At 41.1% G+C, this 11939-nt stretch overlaps 1 protein-coding gene across 1 annotated transcript; it reads right to left on the reverse strand.

The window, feature by feature from the left end:
* Positions 1 to 9709: 9709 nt before the first annotated feature.
* Positions 9710 to 11416, reverse strand: trhrb (thyrotropin-releasing hormone receptor b; the record flags this gene model as incomplete). Its single annotated transcript, XM_083777852.1, has 2 exons — positions 9710 to 10114; positions 10670 to 11416. 2 exons carry the CDS (start codon positions 11414 to 11416, stop codon positions 9710 to 9712), a joined length of 1152 nt encoding a protein of 383 aa, XP_083633978.1.
* Positions 11417 to 11939: the final 523 nt, after the last annotated feature.

Below are 11939 nucleotides of genomic sequence, written 5' to 3' on the forward strand. Positions count from 1 at the left end.
CACCGAAACCATGCAAGGTACCAACCAGCACATCAGGAGCAATTATTTAGCAATTCAGTGTCTTGCTCAAGGACACTTAGGTCAGATTCTCACCTAATACTTCGGTAGACTCGGATCCGTATGGGCGGGGAAATTGGGGTTCTTGCTTATTTAATTGGCTGTGGTTTGCCTTCACACTGTCATTCGCAGCAATTGGAAACGCAGCAGGGGGGACCTTTATCAATGTGTTCCATTCATAAACTATAGCCTACACAGTGAAATCTATGGTGATAGAATTACACTCATAACGTGCATGTGTCGTGCCGTCTGGGACCCCCCCCCCCCCCCCTCTCTCTCTCTACGCACGCAGCCGCCACACACTGTTCTTTTGGGCATGCAGCACCAGCGCTGCATGAGCGCACTGATATAACTCCCCAGTCCCACAAAGTGACAGCACTCCATGTTTACGGCACGCACAGACAGACAGACAGACAGACAGAATATTATGTAGGCTATAATACACTGCAGTGTTTTATGTGTTTTCTTAAGCAATTGATTAATGTACACGTCCTCATTTCGATCAGGGCTTCAGTCTCCTTATTCGACCACGTCTATCCACAGTAATGGGACATCTTTGCGCTGCGTAAAATATGCCTTCTCCGTCTCCAACTGTGTTCAGCTCCTCACCCGCCACATTATGTTTGCTTCATTTCCTTTATTTACTGCGGATTGCATTCACACCTGCACCGAATCGTAGTCAAGTGCGATTCGAAGCGAAGCGAAACCCACGTTTTTGGGCGGAGTAAAATGCGGTTATTTGCTGCGCATTAGGATTCAAATGAGCCTTCACACCTGCCAAACGAAGTGCACTTTCTGACAATGTGCAGCAGGATTCGTTTTAATCGCAGCAAAGCTCTCTGGTATGAATGTGACCTTAGACACTAACTCTGGGGGAGCCGGGTTCAAACTGGCAACCTTGCGGTTACCATCCAGCCACTCTACCCCTGAGCCACTGCCACTCCATCCAGTTTCCCTATTGAACGTGCTTGGAGCACACTCAAATTCAAGAAAGTTGCAGGACCCATGCTCAGGTGCCAGTCACACACCTGCTAGCTCTTCACAATAGTGAATACCAACAGAAGAATATTGCAGGGGACTTTGGCACATTTCTGGGAGCGCTACCCACACGGTAATCGTTTTTTCTTTTCTTTGAGTAGATGCATTTCTTCTAGCATCAAACATGTGAACCGCAACATTTCACTTTCAAGATCTACTAAGTCAATATTTTCTTTCACTGTTCGGACACTGTATAAATTCATTAAGCAGCTTTTGAATTTCCAGTACCATATATGCTCAGTGTTGTCTATAGACGTTTGGCAGTATGACAGTATAAAAGTGGAACCCCTGAAGCAGGATAATTGTTTTATTTGAGTCTAATTGGTGCTTTTGATTGTCCTGACTGCTCGGTATTTTTCCTCAGCAGGCCTGTTTTGTCTGCCTTCTATTCATGCTCTTATTCCTCCCCTGTCTTTGTCCTAAAACATTTGAGACATAATTTGCTTTCCCTGTGCCAAGCCAAGCTATTGGTGAGGGGTAATCACTTTCTTTTCTTGGTGGTCATTGTTTCGCAGGGGGTAATCTAGTTTCACCCTCTGTTCTTATGTAATTACTGGTTCGCAATTAAATTAGCCTACACCGCTTGTTTTCATTAGCTATACCACCATCCCTAGATTACTTGTACTGGGCCTGTCACATGCACTAATGTCTCTGAGAATTGTTTCACTTATTGCTCAGACACAAAAACAGCACATTGTCAAACCACCTTACCACCGAGAACTGCATAATTGAAAATTGTTATTGCTTGGGCTTTACATTTCCCTGCTCTGTCATATTGAAGACCATCGATCTTCCTTCTACCAGCCCTTTAGGCTTTTTAGAAAAAGACACGGACAGCCAATTTTTAATTATGCATGGGTTTTCAGTGAGTTTTATAGGTCCTATCAAGATGTGAAACTTGCTCTAGTCTACCATTAATGGAACCAAAAGTTTTTATATGAGTGTTGGGCTGGCTGGTACTCCTCCATTAATCATTTGTGTCCCGTTAATTGTGATGAGAATTGAGTGGCAGCCTTGTTATTTGCCCAGACTAAACACATTTCTTGGTAATTATATTTCCGTTTTAAAATGACAGGATGAGCCTCCCCTTTTGTTCAGACAAAAGCAATTGCTAGGGTGAAAATAGGTCTTGTAAAATAATCACGTGTGTACTTAAGACTGATTGATCGTTCTTCACGTGAAACATGACCTCATCCCCTCTGTGGATTGAGTAATTGTAAATACAGATGATGAGCAGCACTTGCTTTGCAAGGACAGTCGATAATAATCATATATAATAATGAAGTATGATCTTGTCAGCACAGATAGCAAATTAATTTCTGTCACACGTGTTTAGCCTTGTTGCTGTTTTAAAGGTATGTACTGTACAAAGGTACTAAATCCAAAATAAAAGCTAGGTCTGATACTCTGATTGTACAGGCAGTCACTGAATATTTGTAACAAATCAGACTACCCAGATAAAAATCTGATTGATTTTATCAAGTCTGGACAGTCTGTGTCAGTCTGGACACAAGGACACTAAAGCCTGATTTATAATAATAATGGATTGCATTTTATAGCGCTTTTCTATGCACAACATGCTTACTCAAAGCGCTTTTAAATGGTCCATTCATACACATTCACACACCAATGGTGGCAACCACTGGAGGCAAGGTTGGATTCAGTGTCTTGCCCAAGGACACTTTGACATGTGGAGAGGAGGAGCCGGGATTCTAACCACCGACCCACAGATCATTGGATGACCTGCTCTACCTCCTGAGCCACAGCCGCCCGTTTTATAGTTCTTTGGATGACTGTGTCGCTTGCCGAAAACAGCCGATCTCTACAAGCTCACAGTGTTTCACATTGTCATGCATTGTGAGCTTATAGCTCGAATTTCGGCGTGCAACACCATTGTGCAACAGAGTATGATACCTTTGTAGTTATGTCATTGCCACAGAAACTAATGCAGATTATATGTTGACGATATCTGATCGTATCGCATCTGATCGCTTGCATATAACGGTGTGGACAGATTTGAGATCTAATTTGAGAAACAAATCGGATTTGCCTACAGTCTGAACAAAGCCTTTAGAGATTCAAACTTCCTTTCATGGGAAAATCTGTCACTCCCTCTTCCGGGGCCAGGGGATGCATTATTCCATTGGTTTAGTCCTATATATTTTTAATAATAACCTTGGTCATTTAAGTTGAGGAGAGCTGCATGCTAATAGAAACTGCAGCTTTCTATTCCTGACAAGTTACCATTGCGATAATGGAAGCCATCGATAATAAAAATCTAAATAATTTCCTACTAGGCTGAGGAATATATCCCACCCTTTTCACATTGGCCTGTTATTTAATTATAATTTTTTCACTCAAGAGCTGACGCTTGACTGATCTGTCATTATAAAGGACGACTGTGTGTGACCGAGAAATGCAAGTTTTAAATTTAATGTAGGCTATTTATGGTGAATTGAGGAGTGAACGTAAAACCAATTACCGTATACAGCTTACTGCATGGTCAAGTCAAGGTTAAGGGGGTCCTTCAAGCATAATGGGGACCATGGTAAAAGTATTTTACATCATGGACTTGCTGGAGGGGGCAGAAACATGCTTCAGGTGGAGAAAAAGCGGTCTGGCCTCATGCTGTCAATTCATCATCATCGTAACCTCTTGCAGCAATTAAGTAGCAGATTGCCACGTTTTTCCAGATGAAATTCGATTGCAGTGACAATGTGATGGTGCATGTTCCTCCTTGCATAATTACACGCCAAAGATGTTCCCTTGCTGCAGGAAAGCTGTCATTATAGCCCATACTCATCTTTGTTTCTCACTTGAACCGTGGTGACCATAATGAGGATCTTTACCATAGAGCACTGAGGTCTTTTGGGGGGAGGTAAGAAACATACGCAAGCTGACGGTAATATACTCCCATTATCATATCTGACTGCACCTCTGTTCCCATTCTCCCATTCTCCTTTCTCATTCTTTCTATGAGAACTGCCTGTCAAACAGTCAGTCTCTCTCTCTCTCTCTCTCTCAACCTAACTATTAGTAAAACATAACTTTGCACCCTCTCTTTTAACCACATATTTTTTGTGGCCTGTGGCTTCTTACCTAAAATGTATATGTGGCCCGCTGGTATATATATATATTTATATATATATATATATATATATATATATATATGGTATATATATATATAGCTGGTGTTTTTTTCATTCTCAAGATTTGAAAGTGCATTTTTATTTTATTAAAATGTTTGCTTACATTTGGCTACACTTCCATTTGAACAAAGGAAATGTATTGGAGTCTGTAAATATAAAGCCAATGCAGTGCATCCATGTGAATTGTTTTCGTTTTGTTCACTGCACAGAGATGAATGATGAATTTTGCTACACTGCCTAGTGCCTACAGTATTCATATTGCACTGTAGTTTAATAAAGGTAAAGGACACCTATTTGTGTCGAATGTTCCCCTATGATGACATGTCCAAAACAGACACTATAGGTTCATGTGGTTAATGCATTCTCACACACTTCTGATTGGGTCCGTCCCTGTCTGCAGAATGAAGCCCACATTAACTGTCTTTCTATATTTATTCATAGCAAATACATTCTAGTAAATAAATAAATGACACATTGGAGAAATGAGCTGCCAGAGATTGATTACACTCACTGTAACTAATAGCTTAGATACTTTATTGTCAGGAACTAGAGCCTCATAACAGTCGAGGTGATGCATCTCCCATGCAGGCTTTTGCTCATTTGGGCTGCATAATTGAAATGAAGCGTATAATTTCAGACGGGTTGGCACTTCACCTCCGACCGAGTTGGAATAAGAAAACAGCCATTAGGCTATTGAGCCCTCAGCATTCCATATCTACAGAGCAAGAGTTATTATTTACCTTGAGGACAGATATGTAGGGAGAAACGTGGCTGGGGAATATCATAACACTTGAACTAGCTTCCTTATTCTGGGGAAAAATTCAGTGAAAATTGTCGATCATCTAATTTCGATAAAGAGCTTTGGTGTAGGGGGGACCCCGATTGATGAAGTATTGGGTGCATGTGTTTAACCACTTAACTTACTGTATACTTTGCAACTCCAAGCTTGCATCACATCACTTGTAAGCTCACAAGTGATGTGATGCTGAAATGTGGGAATGTGGGAAATTCAGACATAAAAATAAAAAAGATCTTCCTAATAATGACATGCCCTAGGCTAAATACCGGGATGTCAGGTTGAAAGTGCTTATTATGGTGCAACACATTGTCATTTGTGGGTGTGTGCATGCGTGTGTGTCCTATGTTATCTATATGTGGAACAGAACCTCAGTGGCCTTTGCTGTCAACCGGCTGAACAAAGATCGATAGCACTGTATCACAGAACACACCAGAACAGTACAACAGCTGTGCCATTAACGCTCATCAGAAAACACGTATTGACTTATACAGGCATGTACTGTATATGTTGGTAGGGTTGCTAAGAGTTCAAATATAGATGAATAAAAGCAGTACAGTCAAGTCAAGACAAAAATAGCAGATCTATAATCTCAACGGGTCTTGTAGATCTGCTATTTTTGGCATCTGACACCCTCGAACGATAAGTATAATTTACTTGTGGCTGTGCTCTTTATCTATTTGTTTTTTGATAAGCAATCTTTATTATACAGGCTAAATAGGCCTGTTTCTGACATGGCATCCTGTCAGATGAACTTTATAGTAGGCAGGGAGAAGGAAATCGATGGCTGATTATACCTGTGACGTTCAGTTTAGATTATTTGCATGGTGATAAAACATTAAAGGCGAAGGGATAAAAACAGGGATGACACAAGATCATAGCTGTAAGGAAACACGGAAAGTCTTGTGAAGACATCTCACCTCATAAGCTAAGTAGAAAGGTGTGCTATTCGAGCACACCCGAATAAAAGTGTGTGTGTGTGTGTGCATTCATTTCTGGGGGTCCCCGGCCAAAAACATTGAGAACCCCTGAGTTAGGGGTACAACAGCAGTGGCAACACACAGAAATGAGTGTGGGGAGGCTGACGCTAGTATGTCGCAGGGACTTTCCCCAATCGAACCTTTTTGCTGAGTGCCACCCATCTGTCAGTGAGTCTGTCGACCTACCTGCCTGCCTGTCTATCTGTTGTGTTTCAGCCAATTTTCACATCTCAGAGCTGAGTTAAGAGAAGAATGATATTCAGCATAGATACAGGAAGCGAAGGCTATGTTGTACACCATTATTTACACTCCAAGGTCTTCTGTAGACATTTGTATTACTGGAATTAAATTAGACACTACCTAGACTACCTGACAGAGTTTATGAAAGTGATATGTATTCACAATCTTTAGCTACATTTATAGTGAATAGTGAAAACACTTAGTCCAAGTAAATTCTATAGGAGAAGTTATTTGATTTGCATGCAGCATGAGCACTGCTGTTGGACTAATGTGACAATCACATTTACATAGTAAATACCAGCTAATTTACATATAGTATATACGGCAGGTGTGTATAGCCAAAATAGATTATCAAGGACACTTAAACCACAGCTTGGTCATTTGTCAGATGCTGGATGCTGTTCCTGGGAATAGCCTACACATAAAGAACTGGACTCATCTGAGGGAGTCCCTCTAGAGGCAGATAAGCTCAGGTCCTTCAATGTGTGCAACAGGCTGCTAGATGTTCTACCAGACAGTAGAAGCCAGTGTCCTATTCTCATGTCTGTGATGAGACTGTGACATCAACTAACAAACTGAACATACTGGTGAGATGGCTAGTTCCAGTGGGTGACAATCTAGAGGTTGTTGCAGAGGGGAGGATGAGGAGGATCACTATCCTGATGAACCTATAGGACCTCTCCCACCCTTTCTATGATGAACTAGTGCAGATGACGAGCACTTTCATTTTGGTCAGTCCTTTGTAGCAGTACTAGCCACCAAGCTCCTCAGCCAAGCCCCCATAATGTATGGCATGCCCTATTCATTGTGTGTGGGTGTGCTTGTGAGAAACTATGTGTGTGCGTGAGAGTGAGTATAGTCTATTCTAATTAATGTATCTAAGTAATGTTAAGAATAATATGGTTGCAATGAAAATGGCAGAGAATTCTTGGCACGGTCACATCATTTGAATTGTATAAGCCTCAGTCTGCTTCTGCTACCTTACGTTTGCATTGTAAAGAAAAAATGACTACCGGTACATTACGAATGCATTGTGATAATCTGGACTGTATGCAGTAACTTAATAAGAACGTCATATGAGCCACCAGCATTGACTGAAGGGCACTGAGAGGCTGATCTTTTTAAGGTCAACTTGACTTTATCATATTGCATTGGCTTTCTTCCTCCTGTGCTATATCTAATCTCATAGGAAATTGCTATTTATATACATGTACATGTGTTTCTATGTACATTCAAGTCAGTGTGTGTTTCTATACCCCCAGAATGTCAAATGTACCATATTTAATTTAAGGTACATGAGATGTGTCCTTTCTCTTTTTTGCCCTCTGCCATTTGGTTTGACATTTGTTACATGACAGTCCAGCTAGGCATGTGCGGTCGATGGGGAGTAATTAGGAAACAAAAAGCCAATCTAAATGGAATGGATCAGGTATAGTGTAATGAAGAATGTGAAACAGCTTTATTTCTGTATTTCATACAAAGAATGCATACCGGTAATTATTTTCAAAAGCATATGTGTTTTTTTTTTTTATACCTTCATGAGATTTCTATTGGGAATGTTTGCTAATATTTGCTACACTATGCATTGTCATTTTTGACAGTGCACATTTTTGCTAATAAAAATGTGAAAATTGCAGGCCATTGCAGTTTTTAAAAACCTTTATTTGAGTCATAATAACAAATTCACAACTCACTCAATACTGTCTAAATATCAATCAAAAACATGCATGTAGACCAGTAAAATATGTTTAAAAGTAAGACTATGTCACCAAGAGTACTCACAAAATAACGTTTTCTTTTCTTTTTCCATGGGCAAAACAGCAGCTGCAGGTAAAAAATATACAAACATCGACCTATCTATTGCACATGACACAAAACATTTACCATTACCTTTTTTCTTTTAAATGTAGACCGATAATCTATGACACAACTCATTACTCAAGTTGTACAATGGTACAATCTTGCACAGTAAAATCCTCAGTGTTGTTGTTTTTAACGCACAGGATTTTACAGTGTTGAATGAAAATAATTACGTTTCTGTGAAACCCTGGCAGAGTACAGTTTGCTGAAGCCTGATTTATAGGCCTACTTGTCACATGCCAAAATAGCAGATGTACAAGCGCACAGGTGTCTTGAAAGCATGAAGCATTGTGAGCTTGTAGATCTGCTATTTTCATCACAAGTCACTAGTACACCGGTATAAATCAGGCATAATCAGGCACCAGAGATGTATCTTATCTTGTTTATGGCCACCTCACAATTATGACCCAATTATGTGTGGTAGGTTGCTGGTCATGTGTAGCCATTGATCTGGCAATAAATCCCCTAAAAAAACAGCATAAATATAAACATAATAGCATCTTTATGTAGCCACGTTCTACCGCCTCATTCACGTCACAGTAAATTGTGCACGACTAATAAGCGGACAAGCACAAAACGATGCTCTGATACATGTATAGTTCAAACACATAGTTCACTGACCAGCCAAAATCACCACTACCAAATTACTCACATTTCTCATCTCACAAGATGGAGGTAGCTACAATACTTTGAGTGATTTGGGGGAACTCATGGTTTGTCACATTGCATTATATACAGTATAACCTTTATACTGTAGTGGGTTATATCATCCTCTGTCACCTTTATATGAAATTCAGTTGCGTCTTCTTGCAAAACAGATTAGATATGTACGTCTCTAAAGCGCAAAGAAAATAGAACACAAGTGAGGGGGAAAAAATCATTTAAGGAACTGAGACGCAGCCATTGTAACATTAAGCAACCAATTAAGCTTTCAGTTAGTTTTCACGTACAGTTACATTGTTTCCAGAGCATGCACAGCACAAATTTCAATTTTACTTTTGCATCTCCTTCACAGAGGACAATTTCACTGGATTCAGCTTTGCCTCAACACTTTCTGTTCACACAAATATACGCCTGCCTGACAAACTGTTCTTTGTTAGGGCAAATGACAACCAATCATTTTTATTTAGCTTTAATGATGCATCCGTGCACATCTGCATTTTTCTTTCTACTCATATGCAATGTCTTATTGATGCTTTTCAGGCAAAATACCAAATTCGTCAACACACTGTGCCCTATATCTGTGCATACAGATAATGTGTTTAAATGCATTGTTATTGACAAAGAGCGATGCTTGCCATTGTGACTCAGCAACAACATTTCCATGTGATGCATCAGTAGCAGTAGGCTTTTTTTGGAAGGACAGCACAGCTGGATGGGAATTAGCCCCAACGAAAGGGGGGGGTCATAGATGGGGCTAACTGGGACCATTTAGCTGGCATTCCACCTGCACAGTTCAGAAGAACTCTTCAATTCACAGTATAGTTCACTACTTCACTCATAACCACTGTTGTTTCATGGCCTTAACAGACCTGACCTGAATTCCCCTTGCAGATGCTCAGGCATCACTGAATGGCACTTTGTCATAGCTACAGCCTACAGGTGTTTTCTTTGTGCATAATGGTCTTCTCGGGCAGTAGGTCTTCTGTTACCGTGAGCTCCTCCATCTCCGTAGTGAAATGATCGGTGCTCTCTATCACAGACGTATCCTTGGCAACACTGGAGGTCAGTGCCACGCTGTGTGCTGCGGGCCTCTGGGAGCGCTTCTGTGCGCAGCGGCAGATCTTGCGGAACGCTGCACGGAACTTCTGCGACATGGCATTGTAGATGAGCGGGTTTATGGCGCTGTTGAGGTAGATGCAGCTCCGACAGAAAAACACAAACCAGGTGTCCACGTAGGCCCTCTCCAAGAAGGAGTTGACCACTACTAAGGTGCGGTAGGGCATCCACAGCATGGCGAACAGAATCACCACCACCGCTAGCATCTTGGTCACCTATAGCAGGCCCCAGGTGGAAGAGCGAAAATAGTTACAGTATATGAGCTGTCATAGTAAAAATGTCAAAATAAACTAGTAACAACATATAATCTCTGAGTATACACAACCACACAATTTTACATCACATGGTCTTAAGGGCTCTATATTTAAAATGGCACTATACAATATAGAATAATAATTTGTTGCTGTCTGGAAGAAACCACCTAACTCCATTTTTTTAGGTTCATGATTTTGTCTGTGTGTTGGTTAACATATTTAACCAATGGAAAGTATTAAAAAGTGCTCTGGGAAAACTTCCTAACTCCATTGGATCCTCAAACTATCTGCCAAACCGCATCTATAACAACCCGTTTATCCATCTTTTTTGCTTTGACAGTGACACAAACCTCCTAACTCCAATTGAGCTGGACGTTTTTTTTTTTTTCTGAGAAAAATGGATATAGGTGTGTGTGTGTGTCACACACAGACACACAAACACCAATGTGTAAATATTTGTGAATTGTGCGAAATATTTTGTGATTATGATTATCATTTGGCGCATGCGTAACGCACCTGTCTGCGGGAGGTGGCAGTTGAGGTAGAGTGGCGGGAGTTCTTACAGTGTCCATTGTTATTCTTATGGTCGGATGGCAACGGGTTCAGGAAGAGGATTCTTGCAATGAGTCCATACAAGATTGCAGAGAGCAGAAGTGGCAAAACAAAAAAGATGCCAAAATCAATAAAGTAAATTGGTAAATAGGATCTTCTTGAAACTTTGTAGCCACAGATCAGGATGGTTACGTTGTCATATTTGAGCTCTTGAACACTTGAGAGGTAGAACCACATGATGCAGTAGATGGAGGTGAAAGCCCACACACACAAGATTATCTTCTTTGCTCGGGATAGAGTACACAAAAACTGAGCTTTTATGGGGTGGCAAATAGCGATATATCTTTCTATGGTGAAAGCGGTTATGGAGCAAGACGACGCATTGATTCCAAGGTACTGAAAGTAGGTGATACAAAGACACCCATAATGTCCGAATACCCACGATTCAAAGATGCTGTCGGTTATACACGGTAAACCAGCCGATGTCAGTACCATCAGATCGGCCACCGCCAAACTCACCAGGTAGCAGTTAGTGGGTGTCCTCATATGTTTCGTGGTCAGAACCACTAAGATGACCATAACGTTACCAATGAGCCCAAAGGCGCATATCGCAAAAACCAATAAACTGCTTACCACCTTGTATTGAATGCTGTGCTCAATCCAAGTCCCAAAAGTATTGTTCACTTCTTGGATTTCGGTAAAGTTTTCCATTTTAATCCGTCCGAAAATGGTGCGCGAGAGAGAGAGCAGTGACTTTATGGTGAGCCTTCCAATGATCCGAGTTTTACGCGCGGAATCAGCTGCGCAAACAATGTGGCCTTACCAAAGACCTCGAGACCGAGACCTTTACTGTGCATTAAATTGACTACGAATGCCAAATATCGCCGCACACCAATAATTAATATCCTTTAATATCATTGTCATGTTGCGTAAAAGGTGATACGTCGCCTATATCCGCCCAGGTCCATCTTGCTCATGTGGAAGCGACGTGTGTGCACTGTGCATATGTCTTGCCGTGCGTGTTTTTCTCAGAATAGACTAGATGTGAATGGAAAAGTGACGGATTTTTGGAACCGTGTCTTCCCAGAACCGCTCATTACGCATGCGTTATTACGCATGCAATAAGAGGCGTCCGTGCAGGGCAAGCTCATCCGACACATGCAGTTTGTTGAAAGAACCTGATTTGTTTGGACTGTTTTTAAGTTGCATATGGCGCAGGAAAAAAAGTTGCACA

This window comes from Protomyctophum parallelum, assembly GCF_964188405.1.
Source record: "Protomyctophum parallelum genome assembly, chromosome: 1".
Classification (NCBI taxonomy): domain Eukaryota; kingdom Metazoa; phylum Chordata; class Actinopteri; order Myctophiformes; family Myctophidae; genus Protomyctophum; species Protomyctophum parallelum.